At 46.7% G+C, this 24,793-nt stretch overlaps 1 protein-coding gene across 1 annotated transcript in view; it reads left to right on the top strand.

The window, feature by feature from the left end:
• Nucleotides 1–16,710, top strand: part of REPS2 (RALBP1 associated Eps domain containing 2) — a 136,652-nt gene extending 119,942 nt beyond the window's left edge. Inside the window, 4 exon segments of the mRNA XM_045290744.1 lie at nt 4,861–4,950; nt 6,872–7,017; nt 7,889–7,994; nt 15,769–16,710. Of these exon segments, the coding sequence (XP_045146679.1) occupies nt 4,861–4,950; nt 6,872–7,017; nt 7,889–7,994; nt 15,769–15,837 (411 nt within the window). The 3' untranslated portion in view covers nt 15,838–16,710.
• Nucleotides 16,711–24,793: the final 8,083 nt, after the last annotated feature.

Genomic DNA, 24,793 nt, shown 5'->3' with positions numbered 1-24,793 from the left:
AAAAAAAAAAGAGTTGGGACCCTCAATGGTCCCCAGTTAGTTTGGGATAGCTACATTTTTTTTAAAAAGCCACCTAGGAAATTTGTTAAACTACAGATTTCGAATGCTCCAAACTCTAAGAGATTCTGGCTAGGGAAGTCTGGCACAGTGTATAGAAGCCTATAATGTATTAAAAAAAAACCCCAAGAGATGTCTGCTGTGTAGTCGTGTCTGGGGACCACAGAGTGAGAGGGTGTAGAGCCAACAGAATTTGAGTTGGGAAGGAACTTCTGGGGTGTTTGAAGATGCAGGGAATGCTTGTGTGTCTGGAGCGGGTTGTATATGGGTAAACAAACACAGTCATGGAGACACAAATAGGAGCCAGATGATGAAGACCTTTCAGGACAGGCTAAGGGGCTGCATTGTGTGCCATAGGCCTTAGGGACCCATTGAAGGGCTTTGAGCAAGAGACCATTTTGATGAAAATGGTACTATACAAGATTGGTTGCTCAGTGGTGAGCAGAGTGGAATTGGCCCAGCAAAAGACCCGCTGGTGTGTGTGCAGTGGCCCATGCTAGAATTGTGGGGAGCACCTGGACTGAGCTAGCACTGTGGCCCCGGGGGGAGGGGGCGGGGGAGGCTTTGTAATGCTGGCCTGCCAGCATAGAACTGAAACCTGAGACCTGTTGTTGGAAGCTACTTTCCAGGAAAACAAATTCATAATTTATCAGTATTGCTCTCATCTGTCTTAACCGTTAAAACGGATGCTTTTTATTGTGTCTGTCCAGGAGGTTTTAGAGAACTCACTGAATAAAGTCACGCAGAGAAGGAGTGGGCAGCTGCTACCTTGAAGAAGAAGGGTGTGGGGGGAGACCTTCTTGCCAAGCGCACCTTATGGTTGTACTCTGGGCCAAAGCACGAAGTCAGGTCTGACAACCATTGTGGAGAATGCCCCTCCAGGAAGATCAGGTCCAGAACGTGGTGCGTGGCATTCAAGTGAAATGGAATGATGTTCCTCTGCTCAGACCGTGTCTAGGCCGGGCTTTCCCATATGATCCATTGATGCTAATGGGAATTACATGAGAAGAAGAGACTTAAACCAAGTAAATTCGGGAACTGAGGGCTTCAGGACTTCTGTTACCACCCCCACAGAAAGACTATGCAGTGTTTCTTGAACTTCCCCGTCGAATCCTCTCCCCGCCCCCGGTCCCCCTAGGCTAGTAGTTTAAGGAGTTCTGTTGGTGCAGTGGATTATGCCTTTGGGCTCATAACCACAAGGTCAGCAGTTCAAAACTACCAGCAGCTCCTTAGGAGAAAGATGAGGCTTTCTGCTCTTATGAAGATGGACCGTGTGGGAAACTGACAAGGGCTGTTTTCTACTCTGTCCTATAGGGTCACTCTCAGTACGGATTTACTCAAAATGACAGTAAATTTGGAGGCGAGGGATGAGCTAACTCTGGCCTACAGACCCAAGCCATCCCACCACCTGTTTTTAGAAATAAAATGTTATCAGGACACCGCCGTACCCACTTATATCGTGTGCGGCTCCTTTCACACTCTGGCCGAGTGCGGAATTGCAGCAGAGCCTGCGTGGCCCGCTCTTTGGCTCTTTAAGACAGAGTTTGTTGACCGTCCTCTAGGCAATCCGTGGCACTAGTGAGTAGTCCCTTAAACCTAGGTATCTGGGAGATGGCCAATAGGGAGAGGGAGCTGGGCGGTTCTCACACTGCTTGAGAGTGAACCTGCTGAGTTGTGTTCTGCTTCTACAGTGCTAGATGAATTTCCTCTTGACTGAAGATATTTTGCCCCCCTTTGGCCACGGTTCCAGATGGAAAGCTGAGCTCCATCAGACGAGTGACCCACCACGTTTCCTCCATTCCTGGTCTCCAGGCCAAACAGTTTTCAATGGGACTCTCCTCCCGCCCAACAGTTGTTTAAAAGCCCATCACGTCTCATGGTCTTCTTCAGCCTTCCGATTGAGATCCCATCACCACTGTGTGGGTTGCTACCAATTCCTTTCACTCGCTGGGCCCAGAATAATCCTTCTAAAACACAAGTCTAACCAGATCATTTCCTGACTTGACGAATCCTTGAGCAGCCCCCGGGCCCTCAGGAAAAGCCCCAAATTCCTCAACCTGAGTGTGTCAGTCAAGGTTTGGTAAAGGAAACCGAAACCATCCCAGGTGGAGGAGAGGATTCACATAAATCAAGAAGTCAGGTACTCGCACACATGATTTAAGGGTCAGAGGAGCAAAGCGGAGGGAAGGCCAGGCCCGCTTGGGCTTTCCGAACGTTGGTGGGACGTTGCAAGCACTGAAGGGAACAGCTGGGAATGATCTGGCTGGTTGTATTCCCTAAGTAATGACTTGCAGGGAAATGCCCCAAGGCCGCCACCACCAGTTACCTCGACTGCCTGCTGAGCCCAGGCTTTTCTGCCCACCCTGGCCAGAGCAGCAAGGGTGTCAGCGAAAGTACGGCTGCTGATGGGTTTTTCTTTCCACCCTCTTGATTTCAGGGTTGAGAGACTCATTGGCAATTAAGCTGCTGGAGTTGTCCCTCTGTCCTCTGCACTGGGAGTGCTGAGTCACCTGCAGACCCTCCGGGCAATGGGCTGGAAGGCCAGGCACGAGCCACCCCTGCTGCACTTCACCAGCTGCTTCTCCCACTCCCCACCCCACTCCCCATTGCTAGACTCCAAATCCCACCCATGTGTGCTTCTCCCTCCCCCTGCTGGGAGCACTTTATGGCGTGACTTTGGGAGCAGCACCTGAGATGGAGAGTCCTGGAAAGTGATTTGTGGAGGGAGAACTATTCAGGAAAACTCTAGAAAAAAGATGAAGGTAGCAAGCTAGGGTAAAGGAAAGCGCTCAGCAAGAATGTGACTGCAGGTCCAGTCTGGCCCTGGTCTAATCCACACAGGGAGGACTGGCGTCAACAGGACTGGTCTTTTATACCTTCCTATCAGTTGGTCATTGTCTGTGTGCTGCTGGGAGGGGTTGGTGAGAAGTGGGTACCCATCAAGCAAGGGTAATTTTTTAAAGAAGGCAGGAGTAAGTCCTTGTAGCTAACCCTTGACATGGTTAAGTGACCGAGGAGCCAGCCAGATAAAGGGGATCTGGGTACCACAGCATCAAGTACACCTGGCTTCCTCCTCCTCATCTCCCAAGTACCTTCCATGAGATGAATGGATGAGCCCTTCTTCTGGTGAATAATCCTAAGGGCTATCCTCTCTGGATCTGTACCCGTTTCAGGGAGACCAGTTGAGCTGAGCAAGGCCATATGTCCCATCAACCCCAGGAAGGGGCAAAATCCCAGAATGCTCTTCACAGCACCTCTTAGGCTTTTCACTGTAAATTGGGAATGGAAAATATATTTGCCATTTGTGGATAGGGGAATGGTAATATTAAAATACAAGATAAATATTTTTGCACAGAGCCTTAGCTCCAGCTCCAATGCACTGTATGCTAAAAGCACATTTTCCTGACTTGTCACATTCAGTCCGGGTAGTTGTTGTTAACATATGGAGCCCGGGGGAAAGGCCCACCATTTGTAATGTTCGTTGTTTGCAGATATTTATTTCATTCACCAGCGTCAGGCTGTGGTGTGGTGAATTACCACGGCACTTCTAGCTGTGGTTTTTGGAACTCCCACCCAAAGTGGCGGTGGGCTTAGGTGCTGTTGAGTTGATGCTGACTCAGAGAGACTCTGCGCATGCACAGCAGAACCCCGCCCGGTCCTCACAGGCATCCTTTCCTCTGAGCAGGAGACCGGAAGCCAGAAGCTTGAGAAAGCTTCTAGGTGAGTGGTAAGACGTTCCAATCGGAAAGGGGAGGTAAGGTCCCAAGTAGGGCAAGGTGATCTAAGAGATGAGGGCTGGTCAGATGCCAGGGACTGGAGTTTAATCAAGATGGACAAGGGTGCTAGAGGGTCGATGGGGAAGGAAGACTTACCTTGGGGAGCAGTAGTGCTCTTGGGAGCACGCCTTGACAATAGTGTCTGAAGAAACCACGTGGCAAGAGGTTACAGAATGTCAGCTTGGGGATGAAGCAGTCACTGTAGGGCAGCTTGCTCTGCTGCATTCCCTTGAGGTGAGGGTCTGGAGCGAGGCCAGAGGCGGGGTATCAGGTAGCAGACCAGGCGTTTTGATGCAGCTCGTTGACAGTTCACATTACTGACCGGTAGCCACCGAAGTTAGAAAGTGCTGGAGCTCTGAGCTCTCCCTGGTCCCTTGTCCCCTGTGTTCTTGCACCTGGCTGCGAGCAGCTGCTCTGTGTTCAGGGCCTTGCTTGCGCTGAGTCCTGAATGCTCACTGACCTCAAGCTTCTGCTCAGAGACCAGGCACTTGTCCAGCTCCTCTCTCTCTCTCTCTCTCTCTCTCTCTCTCTCTCGTTTCTATACCTTTATAAGGTAAAGAGGTATATAAGGGGGCTTTAACAAATGTGTGGGAAATTACTCTTTTTAAATTCCATTTTTCCCCACAAACATTTGGAAGGCCCCCCATATTTATCAGAAGCTGTATTGTAAATGGAGCATTTCTTCAGGTGGGGTGGTCTAGCATGATGGTGGTTTTTGTAGTACATTTTATATCGTCTTCCCCATTTATGTTTCCACACGTGCCCTCTTATCTTTGGTGTGTGACCTTGTCAGGTATGGGCCTCTAAGGCACCCATGATAGAAGAAAGGCCCCCGACTCCTCACCCTAAGGTCCCTCAGGGCCGGAAGCAGGGCTGGGAAGGCAAGTGGCAGTGCCTGGCAGAGACCTTTGTGAGGATCGAGGGACCTGCCCGAGTGACTTTTCCCTGAGGGAGTCGTCCTGAGCCCCTGGTCGGCTGTTTCCCTGGTGGTTTCTGAGTTCTGTGTTTATGCTCTCTGTTGCTCCAGTCTGAACAACCGGCCGAGGCCGAGGCCGAGGCGCCCCCACTGTCGAGCAGAGGCCCCACCCAGGCTGCGGAGGGTAGTCCTGCCAAGAAGGTAAGTAAGGCAGCAGAGTGCCCTGAGGACATCACGAGCCCCACCCCAGGCCGCATGGGGCTACGGGCAAGTCTGTCATCCTGCAATATGTGTGTCCTAAAGTGAACATGAATGTTGGGGGGCCTAGCAGTTGGTGCCTTGCTTCACGTTAGGTCCTGTCGATTCCTGGGCTGTGTACTCTACTGTCCAGGGCAATCTGATGACCAGGGGAGCCTTGGGGTTTGCTACATCAGGAGGTGCCGGGGGTGGGGCAGGTGCCTTACAGTAAACCCCTATGAGACTCTCCTCCCTTGTCTTTGAATCAGGGGCGCTTCCTGCAGCCGATGTCTGCCCCTCTGTCCACATGTCCTCGGACCCCATGCCATGTGTCTTCCTGTCCACTCCATGCCTTCCGGGCCCCTCTTTCCTCAGAGAGGATGGGCAGTCAGCCTGGGCTCAAGGAGGGACGTTCCCAGGGCTCACTCGTCTGGCTAGCTTTCTCCTTCCAGAAGGCATTGGGGGGTGGGGGGGAGCTCTTTGATTGCCTCCGTGTAAGAGTCAGGAGTAGGAGAATGATGGGCCTAGGTGACTAGGACCTCTACATCTTTCAAAACTGGGGCCTCCGAAGACGCAACGGGAGGTGTGAGGTACGTGCTGGGTCCGGGTGAGTTTTACGTGGCAAGCGGTGTGGTGCTCCCCCAAACAATTGGGAATAAAAATACCATACAACCCAGAAATCCTTCTCTCAAGAGGATGGATACATACCCACGTTCATCACAGTACTGTTCGTCAGAGCTGAAGATGGAACCAGCCTCGGTGCCCAGTGGTGGAAAAATGGATAAACCCACTCTGGGGCGGACTCTCAATGGAATACTACACATCAGCAAAGAATGTTGACGAAACAGTCATACCTCACAATTTGGATAGATTTGGGGGACGTTATGCTGAGGGAAGTTAGTCCATCAAAAACTGATCATGTGTTTTACACAATTGATGTATGTATGGATTGTGATAAGAGTCGTATGAGCCCCCAATAAAACACTTTTAAAAAAAGATAACGGACCAGGGCTCAAGTAGAAAGCAAATGTTTTGAGAATGATGATGGCAACAAATGTACGAATATGCTTGACACAATGGATGTGTGTATGGATTATGATAAGAATTGTAGGAGCCCCCAATAAAATGATTTAAAGAATAAAAAAAATTAAAACAAGTCCACAAAAAAATGATAAATACTATATGAGGTCACTATTATAACACACACACACATGCATGGACACACATTACCAAAAACAAGGAAAAGCTTTTAAATGACAAGAAATAGACTTTGCTGGTTACCAGGGGTGGGGAAAGGAAGGGGGTAGTTAAGAAACTAGATAGTAGACAGGTGTTACGTTAACTTGGGTAAAGGGGATGAGCCTAAGGGCGGGAGTGGACAGGGGAAGCCATTGGTAGGCTAGATAAGTTGTTGAAGGCAAAAACGATCAGGAACAGAAACTCCCACCTGATTCACAATAAAAAATTAAAACCAAAACACCCATCCCCACTGCCATTCAGTCAATTCTGCTTCTTAGTGACCTTACAAGACCGAGTAGATGTCCATAGGGTTGCCTAGGCTGTGGCTAGTGGGTTCAAATTACCCGCCTTCTAGTTAGCTGCTGCATGCTTAATCCCCTGTGCCACCAGGGTTCATTAAGCAGAGGGCTATCGACTGCTTGACACCTTACAAGTGAAGGCAGATAGGGGAGAATCTGCCTCTCTAGTGTTCATTGAGCTGGAAATCGGCCATGTCATTCTTGGCGATGGATCTCGATCAACTGCCTGGCCTTGGGGACAGGAGACAGGGCCACTGGGGCGTGGACACGGGCAAAGAGGAGAGTCATTTGATTTTTTTTAACCCTTTGATTTTTCACCCCCTCCTTGTTTTGTTTTGAATCCACAGGATATACCACATGCTCAGCCTCCATCAAAGCCCATCCGCCGGAAATTCAGACCTGAGAATCAAGCTCCAGAGAACCCCGAGCACCCTCCTGCTGCTGGGGGACCAGCTTCTGCCCCAAGTGTGAAAGCCCATCCCACAGTGCAAAAGTAAGTCAAGGTAGAATGGGGAGCAAGTCGGAAAACTCCTTGTCAGCCTGGGGCTGTGTGTACGCCTAAAACGATCTGCATTTCCTCTCGCAGACAGAGAAGTCCATAGCTAGCTACTTACCTTAATGCCCGTGGGAGGGCATTGAAGTCTCTCAATCATGTCGAAGGAGACTCGAGGAGCTATAGGCTTTCAGGTGTTCCTGCCATGTGATTACAAAAAGAAAACGTTAGATTATATCTGTGGTAACCACCTTGATTGCTCATCTCCGATGTGGACAGTTTTGAGTGAGAAGCGGGGATACTGGTACTAATGATGGCAGGGCAAAGGCTGAAAACAGACACTAGTGGATAAGCTGCAACTCAGGGTCTCCCTGGCTATATCTGTCTAGTCAATTGACTGTTGACTGAGTTTGAAAACTGGTGTGAAAATAGTCCATGTTCTCCTCAAGTGTTACAGATGTAGGCCAGGCATGTAAATGCGCGCCATGCAGGCTGACTGAAATTAATGTAGGATTGCTGCTAGAGAGCGTGTTCGTCTATCCTTTTCCTTCAAACTTGGCCACCGGGACCACCCTCCGGGCTTTGGAATGTTACCCCAAAAGGGCCGCCCAGTTAATACTAGTTGTCCAGAGAAAATATCTGCTAGAGTGGTTGGGAATAAATAGAACACAAAGTATTGGGAAAACCCCAATTCAAAGCTTTTCTTCAGGATCGTGAAATGGGAATGGCTCCAGGTGTCTACAGTGCATCCCAGACACCTTTGTCTCCCTTGGTACGGGACTGCCGCCCACCTGCTGACCTGTGACTGTTCCTTTGGAGTCCCCTAACGTTGGCTCCTCTGTTCATTCGAATGGATGTGCTCTTTCTGCAGACAATCTTCCAAACAGAAGAAGGCGATTCAGACTGCGATCCGCAAAAATAAAGAGGCCAATGCCGTGCTGGCCAGGCTGAACAGCGAACTCCAGCAGCAACTCAAGGTAAGGAGAGCTTTCCGTGTGCGTCCGCGGAAGACCGGTGACCTTGGTGTGTAGGCTCCATGCTGTATGTCAGCTCGCAGGCCACCTGCATTCTTTGTCATCCCCAGAGCTCCCGGGCCAACCCTTGTCTAGACCCTTTCTGAATGGTGCTCTGCTTATGACAGCGGAAGGAGGGTGGCCTTGGTGCCACCCTCAAAGGCCACTTGGCATCTCACCTGCTCCGGAACACCCCCCTTGGCCCTATCACTGCTTTCTTTTCATCATTCCTTCTCTTCTCCCCTGCTGGCTCCCTCCCCACCAGCCTCTTCTGGATCTTTCCCAAGGTTTTCTCCTCTCCTGTCCCGACTCCGGCATGACCAGTAGGGCCACATCCAGGGGGCAGACGTTTCATAGGCATATAACAGGGCCTCACTTCTCAGAGCATTCTGCACCTTCTCCTTAGAACGCTGTCCCCAGAACGCTTGGGACACCATTCTTCTCAGCTTTGCTTTCTCCCTCACTGTTGTTTCCTTCACATTCTTTACTGCCTTTTTCTTGCCCGACTTCTTGTTTATAGTCTTCCCCTTTGCCCCACAAGGGCTTGTTAAAAATTTCAAACACAAGAAAGTTCAATCATTACGTGATCATTCATTTTTCTACTCCTTGGATTCTCCTATTAAGATCTTGCTAGATGCTGTATGCGTTTTATTATATATCTGTTTGTTAACCCCATCCATCAGTTCATCTTATTTTTTGACATACCGTATATACTCGTGTATAAGCCGAGGTTTTCAGCACATTAAAAAAAATTTTATTGGGGGCTCATACAACTCTTATCACAATCCAAACATACGTACAAATTGTGTCAAGCACATTTGTACATTTCTTGCCATCATCATTCTCAAAACATTTGCTTTCTACTTGGGCCCTTGATATCAGCTCCTCATTTTTCCCTCGCCCTCCCTGCTCCCCCATCCCTCATGAGCCCTTGATAATTTATAAAGTATTACTATTTTGTCATGTCTTACACTGTATGCTGTCTCCCTTCACCCACTTTTCTGTTGTCCATCCCCCAGGGAGGGGGTTATATGTAGATCCTTGTAATCAGTTCCCCCTTTCCACCCCATCCTCCCTCCCAGTATCACCACTCTCATCATTGGTCCTGAAGGGGTCATCTGTCCTGGATTCCCTGTGTTTCCAGTTCCTATCTGTACCAGTGTATATCCTCTGGTCTAGCCAGATTTGTAAGGTAGAATTGGAATCATGATAGTGGTGGTGGGGGGGTGTCAGCACATTTTTAATGAAATTTTGTGGTAAAATGAGGTGCCTTGGCTGATATTCAGGTCAGCTTATACTTGAATATATACAGTATTTAAAATTGTAGCCATCTGTACACTTCCTCCTAAATATTCCAACTTGCATGCCATGAACTTGCATGTCAATATTTTTAAATTTTGCTTCATAATTTTTTTTGTTGGTACTGTGGTAATGAGCCCTGATGGCCGGGTGCGTGTAAGCAGTGGGCTGGTAACTGAAGGGTTGGTAGTTTGAACCCACCAGTTGCTCGACAGAAAAAAGATGAGGCAGTCTTCAGCTTCTGAAAAGATTAACAGCCTCAGAAACACTCATGAGCAGTTCTACTCTGTCCAGTAGTCACCGTGAATGAGAAGCCGATCAGCTGCAAGTAGGCATTGCAGTAGATCTATCAACTATGTAACCTACCATTTGCCAAGTCAACACTTTTCACATGGACAAGTCCAGCAATTGCCCAGGTTCTGCTTAGGATATAAATTTCAGTCCCTTCAATGCACAGACCTTAAGTGTCCCTTTGCTGAGTCTTTCCAGAAATGCTTATACTTATCAACCTTTATCCAGATCGAGAACATTATCACACTCGCCTAGAGGCAACCATTACTGTGAACTTTTATACCAGAAGATTGCCTGTCCTGACTTTGTAAGGCCTTGGATGCAACACTTCATTCATTTAGCCTCCTCTGGCGATGGCCGGTCTGCTTGCATGCAGCACCGTGCAGCCTTTTTGTTGCCCGGTCATATTCCGTGTAGCGAATGTGCCAGTTCTTCCACGTGAAAGGGCAGCTGGACTTTTTCTAGCTTTGGGCTCTTGTGACAAAAACTGCCGTCTCGAACAAGTCAGCATGGAACTATGCTCTCCTTTCTTGCAGGCCTATACCTAGGATACGAATTAGTAGGGAATATAAGTGTAATTGATTACTTTTATTAGAAATGGCCAGAATTTCCCCCCAAAGGTAAGAGTTCCCTTTGTTCTAGATTCTTGCCAAGAGCCTTGTTCTTTTTCCGGGTGGGGGGTGGGGGTGGGTGGGGCGAGGCGCGTCTTGTGGTGACGTGTTATTTTGAGCACTTGCATATGTGCTTGTTGACTTTTCTGATAACTTGTTTTATGAAGTGATCTCACATGTTGGCGGCCATTGAAAACATGGATTGTTTACTCTTGTAGGGGGGTGTTGAGATGATGCTCCCCCCAGATCTTGGAGGCAGGTCTTTGGCATCTGTGTGTTGTGAGGGTCTCCTTCCAGTCTTTGTTCTGTCGGTTCCTTTTATTCACGGGCTCTTTCCATGAGCAGACGTTTTTAATTTTGTGGAGGTCGAACTTCTTTTTTACTTTTTTCTTTTGTGGCTCTTGTTCTTAGCCAAGAAAAGTTTGCCTACCTCCAAGTCACGAAGAGTCTCTCCGATGTTGTCTTCTAAACACATTATTGTTTTAACTTTCATGGTTAGATCTGTGATCTATCTTGAGTTAGATTTTATGCATAGTATGAAATTCAAGTCAGGGTCAGTTTTTGGTTTTTCTTCATAGGGCTACCTAGTTATGCCAGTACAATTTATTTGAAAAGACTGTTCTTCCTCCCTTGGGCTATGTGGGTGCCTTTGTCAAAAATCTATTGACCTCAAAGTGTGGGTTTATTTCTGGGTTCTTTGTCTGTTCCATTCATCTGTTTCTTCATCCTTGCTCCTAATGCCTATAGGACACAATCTTCATTACTGTTACTCTGTAGTAAGTTTTAAAATCAAGTAATTTTTACAACCACCTCTTTTTTTTTAAACCATCTTATTGGGAGCTTATATAGCTCTTATCACAATCCATACATACATCCATTGTGTCAAGCACATTTTTACAGATGCTGCCATCATCATTATCAAACATTTTCTTTCAAAACAATTTTTTTCTTTCTAGTTGAGTCCTTCCCTCCCCCACCCTCGCTCCCTCAAGAACATTTGATAATTTATAAATTATTATTTTTTCATGTCTTTCACTGACTGATGTCCCCCTTCACCCACTTTTCTGTTGACCATCCCTCAGGGAGGGAGTTATATGTAGATCCCTGTGATCGGTTCCCACTTTCTACCCCCAACTCCTGGTATCACTACTCTCATTATTGGTCCTGAGGGGTTTATCTGTCCTGGATGCCCTATGTGTCCAGCTCTTATTTGTACACATGTACAATCTCTGGTTTAGCCGGATTTGTAAGGTAGAACTGGGATCATGATAGTGGGGAGGGGAAAGCATTAAAGAACTAGAAGAAAGCTGTATGTTTCATCAGTGCTGTACTGCACCCTGACTGGCTCGTCTCTTCCTTGTGACCCTTCTGTAAGGAGATTGTCTACAGATGGGCTTTGGGTCTCCACTGAGCACTCCCTCTCATCCACATTGAGAGGATTTTTTGTTCTGGGTCTTTGATGCCTGAGACCTGATCCCATGAACATCTCATGATCACACAGGCTGGTGTGCTTCTTCCATGTGGGCTTTGTTACTTCTCAGCTACCTGGCCATTTGTTTGTCTTCAAGCATTTAAGACCCCAGAAGCTATATCTTTTGATAGCTGGGCACCATCATCTTTCTTTATTACATTTGTTGTGCACCTGTTTTGTCTTCAGTGATTGTGTCGGGAAGGTGAGCATCATGGAATGCCAATTTAATAGAACAAAGTGTTTTTGCATTGAGGGAGTACTTGAGTCCAGTGTCTGTCTGCTACCTTGATACTTAACATATAAATATATGTACATAGATCTATTTCCCTATTGTTATATATACATATATTTACTTGTGTACATGCCTGTATTTAGACCTATGTAAATGCCCTTTGCTTCCTAGTTCTTTCCTCTATTTCCTTTTACTTTCCTTTTGTCCCACTATCATGTTTGGCATTCATTCGAGTTTCAGTAATTCATCTCGGTTATATTGCCCTTTATCACGCCCTACCAGGCATTCTATGTCCTCCTCACCATCGATTTTGGATCACTTGTTGTTCCCTTGTCCTTGGGTTTGTTAACACCCACTTTATTTCCCCACCTCCCTTCTCCCACGTCCCCTTGCCCCTCGCCCCCCGAAACATCGGTCTCATTGTTTTCTTCTCTGGATTGTTTATCCCGCCTATCTTATCTAGGTAGACCTGCAGAGACAATAATAAGCACAAAAACAAGGCAGAGCAAAGAAAACAAAAAAAGAAACCTAAAAAAACAAACAACAACAACAATGACAAAAATAAAAGCCTAGAAATAGTCCCGGGTCTTTTCATTGACTTTTAGGCATGTTTTCTGATCGAGTCTGATCTCAAAGTCTGTTTTTGGTATTCCACAGGGATCTTATTGGAATTGTGCCAATTTCTACAAAAGGGACGTTTGACCTGGCTGTTAAAATATTGAGGATGGTCTTTTCTTTCTCACTCCTTGTTTATGTTTTTATCTTTATATTACTATCGGTTCATCCTCACCATGTTATTTCGTGTTTGCTCTTTACTGCTTCTGTTGGGTTTACCAGTTTTTGAAGCACAGAAGGAGTGGATGCATAGTGCTAAGAACTGAAGCAAGGGTTTGTAGGGGATGTAGGGATGGTGGGGGGAGATGGGGGAGGGTGAGGGGATTTGGGGAGCAAACTATGAAGGCAGGAGGGGTAGGGAGCATTAGAACTGAATGTGATTATGCAATTCCTTTTTAATGGTGATTTAATGGGGGGTGGTGTTCTAACATTGATCGTGGTAATGATTTCCCAATTCTTCCTGATATAATTGAGCGATTGAATTATATGGTATATGGATTATGTGCTAATAAAACTGTAAAACGAAAAAGAAAAAAGTAAAACAAAAACAGAAAGAGGGACATTTAGGAGGGGTACAGGATTTTCCATGAGTCTATAGCTCAATTACAGGAGTGCTGGTAACAATATATGTTAGGCATTGGCTGCTAAAATGAAGGGTAGCAGAGTAAACCCACCGCCTGATCTGGGGGCAAAAGTGAAGGCTGTCTGCTTTCATAAAGATTTACAGGCTTGGAAGCCCTTGATCGTGCCGCAATGAGTCAGAGTTGACTTGGTAGGATTGCGTATGCTTTGGGTGGATGAGCCCACTTTGATATGTAAATAATACCGAGTCTCCCACTCCATGACCAGAGTCTCTCTCTTCTAATTACATAGGTCTTCTAGAATTTCTTCCAGTAGTTCTTAAGACTGTACAAGTCTTACATGTCTTTTCAAATTTTCAATCACAAGTATTTTGTAAAATTATTATAAATTGAAGGCACCCTAATGGCCCTATTGGATAAACATCGGACTGCTAACCTTCAGGGCAGCAGTTCAAACCCACCAGCCCACTCCTAGGGAGACAGGTGAGGCTGCTGCTCCCATCATGATCTACAACCTCAGAAACCCTATGCAGGGTCAGTATGAGTTGGAATTGACTCCATGGTAGTGGAGTTATAAAAGGAATAGTTTTCTTAATGTCATTTTCAAATTGTTTACTAAGAAGCCCTGGTGGCGCAGTGGTTATGCCTTGGCCTGCGCATCGCAAGGTCAGCAGTTTGAAGCCACCAGCTGCTCCCAAGGAGAAAGACGAGGGCTTCTATTCCCGTAAAGAGTTCCAATCTCAGAAACCCACGGGGTGTTTCTACCCTGCTCTGTTGGGTCGCCACGAGTTTGTTTTGGCTTGTGATTTTGTTTTGGCTTGTGATTCTGTCAGATTTCTGATCATCACATCACTGTTGGAGCGTTTCCCTTCTCAACTTGTGTCCCTTCTACACTAAAATTTCCTTTTACCTCTTTTTGCGGATTCTGGCGGTGTCTATCGCCTCCCCTTGACATGACGCGCCTTTGCTACTACTGGTCATAGCCAGCAGAGGGAGCCAGAGGGGGCCACCCAATGGCCCTTCTTTTCTTGCAGAGCACTTTGCTCTCCCTGGAGTCGGCCTTGGTCTTGTTGGTCTCATGCACTCAGTTTCCTTTGCACTCAAAACCAGTGCAGCCCCAGGCCGTGCGGATGCTGTTGCATGTCTTCTCAAGTGGTGTAGCTCCAGCAGTTCCTCCCTTTCAACCCCTTCTTCTTGGAGAAGCCTCTCACTGGATCCCATCTCTGCTGGCTGCCTCCTGCCCAGGGGCCCAGGGGCCCAGGGGCCCAGGGGCCCTCTTGTGGTCTTTCCTCACCCCTGTCTGCAGGCGTTCCTTCGGAGAAGATTTCTCGTGTCTCACGTCATCTTTCGTGATGTACTTGCTCTTGTCAATTACTAAGAAAAAGGAGGAGGAAAGGGAGATTTTTAAAATTGGAACACCCCCACCCACCCCCACCCCCACCCCCACCCCACCCCGCCACCCTCCTTGTCTGAGAATGACGAGTTTACCTCCACGCTTAGTTTGAGTGAAGAATTCTAGGTTGGAACATGGTTTCCTTTAGAATTTAGAACAGCTGTTCTCAACCTGTGGGTTGTGACCCCTTTGGGGGTTGAATGACCCTTTCATAGGGGTCGCCCAATTCATCACAGTAGCAAAATGACAGTGATGAAGTAGCAACGAAAATAATGTTCTGGTTGAGGGGGGGTCATCACAGCATGAGGAACCATCTTAAAGGGCCATGGCATTAGGAAGGTTGAAAACCACTGATTTAGAAGAAGGTATTATTGTCTGGCTTTTCATTCGGCTGTTGAAAGACCAGAACTGGATCTTTCTCTCCTTCCACAATGCACGAACACCTGTCTGAAAACTCCAGAAAGGAAACATGAAGAAGGCGCCCAGAGTTTACAGGACCCAAATTGCAGCCACCACCGCCCCCAACCCCCAGTAGTCTGACCTGAACGCTCTACTCGGCCTCCTGCAGGGAAGCGAGCACTGTGGGTGGAGGGAAGGAGATCCGGAGCAGCCCTCCCCTCTCCAGCTCTGGGGCTGGGCACGCTGAGGCCTCCTTTTCCTCCATTCTCCTGTGCCCGGCCTCAGGGCAGCTGCCAGGAGTGGGAGCTTGGAGGGAAGGAGCCTACTTCTCAGACGATGATGCCACAGCACTTGGGCCGGGGTCACATTTCAGAGGTCTCCCTCTTGTACCAGACTGTGATGTCAGAGGAGGAGCAGCTTGAAAAGCGTAGCGTGTCTGTCCGGAAGGCCCCAAAGCAAGTGAGGGCTAACAGAGAATGAAGGTCACACTCTACCCAAATAGCTTAACCCTCTGGCATGACATCATCTCCTGTCAGTGTCCCGGTGGCAGAGTGGTTACCCGTGGGGCTGCCAACCGCAAGGTCAGCAGTTCGAAACCACCAGCCACTCTGGGAAGAAATATGGGGCTTTCTACTCCTGTAAAGAGCCCTTGTCTTGGAAACCCCCCCTGGGGGGGCAGTTCTATGCTCTCCTGCAGGGTTGCTGTGAGTGGCCATCGACTGGATGCCGGTGAGTTCGGCTTGTTTGGCTTTGGGGTTCCCCTGTGAGGACCTGATGCAGTGGGGATGAATCCAGGGAATGACCTATCTCTCCGTTTGTTTTTTTTCTCTGCTCTGCACCACTCAGGAGGTTCACCAGGAACGGATTGCATTGGAAAACCAACTGGAACAACTTCGCCCCGTCACCGTATTGTGACTGACTCCTCAAGGTTCCCATGACCCTCCTTGCCAAGACCGTCCCTGCAAATGTTTCAACCCAACTCCTGCCCTAGATGTCCGTGTTCAGAGCTGCGAGCAGCCGAAGTAGAATCCATGTCACCTTTTCTCTTGCACTTCACCTGTACATTAGACTGCGATGGGGAAGAAAAAGAGAGAAAGAGAGAGTGGGGAGACAGAGACACAGAAGAGAGCGAGCGAGCACTTCAACTGATGGTTACAGTGAAATGTCAATTAGCAGTAGAATTGTATCCCCCATTCTGAGTACGCCTTCGAGATGTTAGCTTCTGCTCCTTACCAAAAATCAACCTTCTAGCAAACTAAAAAAAAAAAAAAAAAAAAAAAAAACCCCTTAGCGTATTCTTTAGCTAAAGAAGTTATGGTTTGTACAAGCATCTTATAGCCAAGTACCTTCAGGATGCTTGTTTTATTTTGGTATGTCTATCACACACAGTAGGTTGGCTTCCTGAATAATTTGGATTCCAACTGGAGAGTCCCTGGCATGAGGATACTAAAAAAACACACCCGGAAAATAACACCGCAGCGTTGGATTTAGACTGGCGCTCTGCCCTCCACCACTGTCTGCCAAAAATTGCTTCTCGAGTGCCATTTTGATATTATATCTACGTATAAATAATACATGGCTATTGTTTTCTATTGAAGGTCAAAGACTTATTGGGTCTTTGCACCTCTGGAAAGCAGAGGTTTGGGCAATGATCTGTTTAACTTGGCCAAGATGGGCTGTCAACCCAGATAACTCAGTCCTTTCATGTAAATTTTTGGGCATGAGCAATCTGTTTTAACTGCCTCGCCCTATAAAATTAAATAAATAGTTGCCAGATCTCGACTTTTATCCTGCGTAAGGACAGCCTATCTGTATGTAAATGCATGCGTTTGGAAACTGCCCAAGAGACACGAGAGGCTGATGAGGCTGTTTGGATGGGTAAACATTGCTTGTTTGGACAGGGGAGGGGGCGGGTTCCAAATGGGGGAAGAAGGTCAGTGGTTATTACCAACAACCCAACAACCTTTGGTAGTTGGTTTTGTCTTTATTATTTTAACCTGGATTCTGACTAGATTGGACACACAGAAAGCAAGCCAGCCCGTCCTTGCACTGGATACATGCCTGTTTTGTTCTCTGTGATGTATGTCCTTGGGAAGGCAGTGGGTCAGATCCCATGCAGAGGAACAAAATTGCTCCAGGGGAGGTGCTGCAGAGCAGTCGAGCTCATCTGGGAGAACTTGGCACCCAGCTTGAAAGTAGGAGCCGACTGAGCCAAGGACCAGGGCCCAGCAGTGTGGTCCTGACTTTGGGAGGCTCATGCAGGAAGTCCTGTCCCTAGTGCATCGTGCTCTCTTGGCCACTCTCAGGCCACAGGGATGCGGGATGCCTAGAGTCCTTTGGGAAGTGGTTTGGGATAGGATCACAGTACGTGGGATTCATTCTTCCATTTCGATAGAGCTGCGTGAGAGCTTTTAGCAAAAGTAGGTGTTGATTCGAGGCTTGCATATTCCAGTGTCAAACTTTATTAATAGTCTAATGGCAGAAGAGAAGGGTGCAAACAGACAGTGTTTTTCCAAAGGAGGGGTGGGGGACTGTTGATTCTAGTCTGTGCATACCTATGAGTTTGGAATGGATTTGATTCTGAAAATCACGAACCCTGAGCGCTCTCGGGGTTTGTTTGTTTGTTTCCTTCCCCTTTGGAAAGGTTTGGGATGAGGTAAAACCCACCCTAAGGTTGAAGGGGTCAGTGCCACAGTTTTAAGTGGTCGCTTTTCCCAGGTTCGGAGCTCGGAGGTGCTGTTACACATTTTCTAAACTGTCTTCTTGGGGTAGACGATTCACAGGCTGTGTGTAGCATGTGCACTTTAGCTCATCATCTCCCAGTACTTATGTCCACACCCAGACGAAGACTTCATAGCCATTAACCAGGTGTGTCAACTAAGGAGTGTTAGTCTATGGTGTGCCTTGCAACACTACTGACCTGCTTTTTTTTTAATCTTCCCCATCAGGCCAGTGGGCCAAAGTAGAAGACATTCTGTTTCATTGGCTTGGTCCTCATTCAGGAAGAAAAGCAATCAAGCTTTTATTGGACAATCGCAGCCTCCTGAATTATAGGGTCTCACTTGCATTTTGAGGGAGATCTGGCATTAAAGCACACTCCAATAATATCTCTACCCAACCACCTTGGCTGGGCCTAACTGTGAACCCCACATAACTAGTTATTTAGAAGTAGTTTTTTAAAAAGCAGTTGTGTGTATGTATGCACATGTTAGTAGTAGTATCTAAAAGAGTGCTCTTCCCTGGTTTCTGTTTTCTTGGTGTGTACTTGGTAATTTATGACTTTAACTCATGATTGTGCTTCTGTGAGCCTCTGTCTAGTTTGCTTTTTAGGAAGGCTGGCTATTCAAATCATCATCATACCTTTCTGAGAAAATACCACCCAAATGAGACATATCTGTTGGGCAAAAATCAGCAGACTGAAGGAGGTCAGTGTTCTCCCCACCCATGGGGGCCTTAGTGACCCGATCATTAAGTGGCCTTTCCCATAGGGAGGTCCTACAAGCCCCGTGGATCGAAGCACAGCAGAAGCTATAGTGACCTTCTTAGCTTTCCCGATGTCTCTTGTATGTGGCCTCTCTTGCCTTTGCTGCCTCTATCTCCAGCAGGCCTGAAGCAAAACCACAAGGTAACTATCTGGATATGTGTGTGATAGCCAAGGCAGGCACTTGACTTAGTTGGGGGTGGGGGGGGGGTCTGAGGTGCTTTATAGATATTGTCGACAAGTGCTTTGGGCCTGTTTAGGAGAGGAGGTCACTTAGCTCAAAGCTTCATCCATCTTCCTATCTCTGGAGATGTTTTACGAGCTGAGAACCCATCCGTTTTCATGTGCAGAAACCAGTCTGCCCAAGACTCTAACGAAAGCGGTAACTATTGACAGAGTTGCAATACCAACCAGTCCGATTTGATGGACTCTTGAGTTTACATCCTTCAGCTTCTAGCAATACTAAAAATACTACAAACAACCAGGTGGAATTTTATTGACGTAATCAGCCTTAAAACATGCAATCATTTTAACGAGTTCGGGGCCTAGAACTGTCTCTTGGATTGAAGCAGAAAGATCACATCTAAAGAACCACTTGTACTTCTGAGCACCTCACCTTTTCCACGAGGCAGTGTGTTAGTCTGAGTGTCTTGGCAGAACCTGAGACAGCTGCTGTTGGTTTGCATGGATTCCATTCCTGTATTCCTTATGGGAGTTTGTTCTTTAAAATAGACTACTGTGATCAAAATGAACTCAATATGGTAGTAAGTTCCCATTTTCCTTCAATATATCTTTGGTTCTTTAGGTCCCAAATGTTCAAGTTTAGCTTTTTGTGTGTGGGGGTGGGGAGGGGGCGGGAGGGAGGGCTAAGTCAATCAGAAACAGGATATTTCCTTTGATTTCCTACCAGTGTCTGAACCATCGTAAAGCATTCTTCTCTTCAGATGTGATTCAATCTTGTAGTCTATTTCTCAATGATTCCTTAAATGATCTCACAGCCCTGGTAATAGCTGATGTGTACTCAGGAGATCAATAAGTTCAAATCTAGAACGGAGAGTGTCTCCCAATTAAAACAGTGTTTTAAAATATTTTCTCCGATCTAGTAGTTGGAAGGATCTCAGCTACACTCTAACACCTTCGAGCTGAAAACATTTTGTTCAGCACACACTAGAATCACACCTCCCGACTAGATATTGCCAAGGGAATGTGATTTTTAAAATGGAAAAAAAACTCATTACATTTATTAGCAGTCAGATCCTCCTATATTCTTGACAAGTCAGCCTTCGTTGGTTGGGGCTGGAACATTCACGAACGTGACAATGAACTATCAGTTAGAAGGTCTTTCCAACTTGACGGTGTTTCAAGTGTGCTCTTTGAAACTCTGCTTTCCAAGGCTCAGTTAACTCTCCTGTTTCATTTTGAGGGTTTTGTTTAAGGAGGCTTGCAGTTTTGAGTAAGAAGGCCTTGGGGATTTGGGAGTCTGGAGCCAGCATATTTTGCCATCCTTTCCCAGGCTCGAGGAGATATCAGTAAGTCATGGCTATCTGAAGGTTATCCCTCTGGAGCCCCCCTGCGTTGCCTGTTTATCGTGAAAAGAGCATCTAGTCACCTGACCTGCTTATGGGGAATGCCCAGGGCAGCCGATGGGAGGTGGCAGACGTTTAAAAGCGCGCCAGCACACACTGGAGCTGTTGCTTCCATTTCCAGAAAGAAGGTTCTCTGAGACAGCCTTATCAGCAAATCCTAAACATGCCCTGAAACAACTAGTCTGCTAGTGTGGGTAAGACGTTCCAGGCATCGTAGGCATTTACTAATGTACCTGATGCTAAAGACGCCTTTGCTAAACATTTTGTATCGCCAGGTTTCTATTGTGCTACCTACTCAAGCCTTGCTCTGTGCTCAACAATTGGGACATGTTTCATTGTCATGTTTTGTAAATTTTCCTGCCTTGCTGGTAAGCGCATCTCTTGACTGTGTGGAGAAGGTTGAAAGTAGGGGTTGGGTACTCTAACTTCACCCACCCCTTTAGTCTTTAAGGAGGCTTGCACTGAGCTGGAATCGTGGGGACTGCCGTAGGGACTCCCCAAGTGCACTCTTGGCCGACAGAACTAGACCACAGAGCATCTTCAAGGAACTCTTCCTGGGGAATGGACCATGGAAACAGTCGCCCCATTGTGTGGCTGTTGGGCAGGCTGAGTTGTATAGTTTTGGTCTTGTGTGGGAGCTTCAGCTGCACCCATCTTGGGGACCAAGTCGCCCCTTTAACACCACCTTCCTTTTGGTCTTTAGTTCAAGGCCATATTTGAGGGAGTCAGAGGCCAGACGTGCTGTCTTAGTCTTTGTAGCTACTGGGAACGAGAGAGACTGAGCTGATGGTCTATTTTCACTTTGAGAGTTAAAGAACAAAATGTATATTTTTTCACTGCAGGTGCATCGAACAGTTAAAATGCGTAACAGCTAAGTATATATTTGATGCCTTCTGTCTTCTCATGATAACGTGCGAACAAATTGTGCTCATATTTTACTCAGAGTCTCATTCATTTGCTATGCATCGGGGGCATTATGTATATCGATCCTTGCACACACATAAATCCCGGGGGTGTCCTATATTTGGAGTTTGACTTGTAGACTCAAGCTAACCTTCCTGCCTCTTTTTCACACTTGTCGTGAAGTCTGTGAAGAACAGAGTTGGTTAAGGATCTTCAACTTTGGAAAATGTACATGATGTGAACTTGGGGTGTTATGTTAACAATAAATGTATGATAACCAAGTGTGGCTTTCATGACGTCTTGGTGTCATGTAGTGTGGCTTGCATTGGGTCTCGTGTGCATTTCATGCAGGTGAAGGGACAAGGCGCTGGAGTCTTACCAACCAAATCAATGTGGGAGATTTGGCTATTGCAACCTTTTAGTGAGCCAGAGGTAAGCCCTTAAATGATCTGCACACAGTGAAAGGAAGCACTTGGCAGTGAAAGGACAGTGCATGTTCAAGGTCCACTTAAAAACATGGCTTAATGTGAGGCCAGGTTTGCTCCCTCCATCCAGCTGATGTTCATTTGTTCAGCTGTGTTTCCCCATAGCCTTCGCTGGAGTGAGGGTGGATGGGGAGGTCAGGGGAAGCCGACAGGAAGCAGAGACACATGTCCATCAAACTGAAAACTCTATCAGGTTGATAGAAGTTAGTAGGGCTTTACCCCTGGTAGTGCCAGTAATAACTATAGGGTGTACCCCAGTCATCTCTACAAACTGTGTGCTATGGATTTGCAGAGCCCAGTGCAAAATGGAAACGAGGGACCCCTTGGTCAAAAGCATTAAAATGTTTCAAGCTGGCAGCAGCAGAGCATGAACCCAAGCAGGGGGCCCTTTTCAGTGCATGCTGGGAACTGGCCCGGCAATAGTAGCGGGAATAGTGATAACAGCAGGTGGACTTTCTCATACAAGTGCCATGCAACCATGCACCCCACTGAAATGGCTTCTTAGGGCCCTTGATGATGCCCATTTTAGCCATCAGGAAACCGAAGCTTAGAAAAGCTAAGCAACGGCCCTCAAGTCTCAGTGCTTCGGGGATTGTCCAACCCAACTCGGGTTGATTCCAATGCACATGTTCCTCGACACTCGACACTCCTACAAACCTGGCGTGGGTTTTGACCTAGGACTCTGGTGAATGATGTTGGACGCAATGGAGTCAATTTTGGGCTGGTCGTGCCCCTGTGTGACAGGAAAACTGCCCCTATAGGCTCTGGTACACACCTCAAAAATACACTTTGAAGTTCATTGTTGGACTGCTTTCAATTTTAAGCAGACATAAAACTCCAAGGGATCCTGTAGATTCTATGCCAATGGCAATAACTGAGTTTTATTCTTGGGTCTTTCTGCGACCATCAGGGAGCCCTGGTGGTGTAGTAGTTACAAGTTAGGCTGCGATCCTCATGGTCGGCGGTTCGAAACCACCAGCAACTACGTGGTGGGAGAAAGACTGGGCTTTCCACTCTTGTAAACAGTTACAGTCTCAGAAACCCACAGCGGGATGCTATGAGTCAGCATTGACTCAATGGCAGCAAGTGGGCTTCCGTGGTACTATGCCTATTTCAGATCGGTGTGAACACAGGAATCTGTAGTGCCACAGGGATTGGAGGCTTGAGCCTCACCTGAAGTGGTCTAGAATAATTCTGAACGGTCCTGAAGTTGCTTTCGAATAAAAATACATATGGCTGTGCCTGCGTATGTAAGACTGGGAATGCTGCACGTCCGTGTAGAACACTGTGCTGGTTAAAGGAGAAGTCATAAAGATGCTGCTTGCCATTTGAAGCACATATACAAGGCTAAGTCCCAACACATTGCTGCAAAATCATAGAAACCTTGATTCAACCAAAAAATAGCAAAAGGTAGAGCTGTTATTTCTCACATGACCTTTACCGAGGTCTGTACCCTTCAGGAGGTGGTGCTTTCATTTCTTCCCCAAAGCACTCTGCAATTCAACTGAACGCCACCTCAGAGGGGCAGTCTGGGCATCCTCAAAGGACTCACATTGTGTTCCCTCTTAATGTTCTTTGAGTCTGGGGAGCAGAGTCTGAGAGGCCAAGATCAGTGCTGTCAGGTAGATCGGGAAAGATTTCCCACTGAACTTCTAGTACAGCCCTTGCTGCCCTCCGAGAACAAGCAGATGCACTGGTTTGCTGGGAAAACCTTCCCAAGGGCCAGTAAGCCCTTATGACTTTGCTGTAACCTTCAAGAAAAATCTTTCAAGACGACCTTTTTGAAATGAAGAATACAACACGAAAAAACATGTACACCTATGTTTATTGCAGCAATTTCCACAATAGCAAAAGCATGGAATTACGCAGCCCCAAACCTCAACTCTAGAGGAATAGATTAAAAACAACAACTCTGGTACATTCATATTATGGGATTTTATGTATCAGTTTTAAAAACAAAAAGGCCCCAGCACCACAAGACATGGACAAAACTAGAGAACAGTATGCTTAGCAAGCTCAGTCAATCTTACAAAGAAAATGATATCACTATTGTTATTATAAGCAAACTCAGCAAGAAATGTGTGTACACCAAAAGACAAGACTTTGATGCCTAAAAGATGGCCGGGCATAGAGGTGGGGACAAGGAGGAGAGGGGAGGCCAAAAACAGGGGGAAAAAATTGATTACCTAAACCAGTTGCCATAACCAGCGAGGTTGATTGCTTTGCTTTGAATGTCACTGGCCCAGCAGGCACCCACAGAACCTATTGTTTTGATGGGGTCATATTGATAAATCCAAGACTTGTTCCCAGATGAAAATGTTTTTCCCATAGCATGTCATCTTGATTAGCTTTGCTCCTGCCTAAACGAGCCTCGAAGTTAGCTGGTCTTTGCGCGGTGCTTTGGACACCCATAGAGTCCGCTTTTGCAAGAGGCCAGGACGTTTGCTGGAAATGGAAAACGCCGAACCCTGTGTGCAATCCCAACCTCAGCCATCACACCAATGGGAATTCTATGCAACTTCCACTTGTTTCTAGATGTAGTTTCCATTTGCCCCGGTTGATGGCCTTCCCTTTCTTGCCTTATTTGGAAGTCGTCCTGACCCTCCTGAAAATGCTTTCCCCATCGAAAAACGATTGCTCTGGGGGGTAGCCCTCTCAAACGTGCTGCAAAGTCGCAATGATTTGGAAAGATGTCCACTTGAGTTCTGTGGAGAATTGGATATTTGCCCTGTCCTCAAAATGTCCCCCACTCCCAGTACCAAAGTATCCTATTTTGTTAAGACACCAAAATAGGACTCAGACAAGAGTATTGGTATTTTTAAAAACGTTTTAATGAGTTGGGTAAAGGGTTCCATACCGTATCAGTTCTGCATTCAACAACTCATACACATTTTGTCATTAATTGCAATCCCCACTGTCTAACACCACTTGTCCTTCTTCCCCGGGGAACTTGTTTCCATTCCGATTCCTTTTAATGAATTACTTTATTTGAAATAATTGTATTGGGTGCTCTTACAGATATAATATTCCTTAATTCATTCACATCAAGCAATATTATACAATTGTTACCACAATCAGTTTCAAAACATTTTATTTCTTCTTGAACTCCTTGATATCAGCTCCTCTTTATCCCTTCCCTCCCCACCCCCAACCCTTCTTCCTTTTTTTCCCTACAATAGGGTTTTTTTGGCCATGTCTTTTTAAAAAATCATTTTATTAGGGGCTCATACAACGAACTCATCACAATCCATACATGCATCAATTGTGTGAAGCACATTTGTACATTCCTTGCCCTCATCATTCTCAAAACATTTGCTCTCCACTTAAGCCCCCGGCATCAGGTCCTCATTTTTTCCCCTCCCTCCCCGTTCCCCCTCCCTCATGAACCCTTGATAATTTATAAATTATTATTTTAT

The sequence above is a fragment of the Echinops telfairi genome, unplaced genomic scaffold (genome assembly GCF_000313985.2).
Source record: "Echinops telfairi isolate 266 unplaced genomic scaffold, ASM31398v2 ScPeMD7_53;HRSCAF=182, whole genome shotgun sequence".
In the NCBI taxonomy this organism is placed as follows: Eukaryota; Metazoa; Chordata; class Mammalia; order Afrosoricida; family Tenrecidae; genus Echinops; species Echinops telfairi.
The sequence above is the reverse complement of the archived record's forward strand: the minus strand, read 5'-3'. Positions and strand labels throughout refer to the sequence as shown.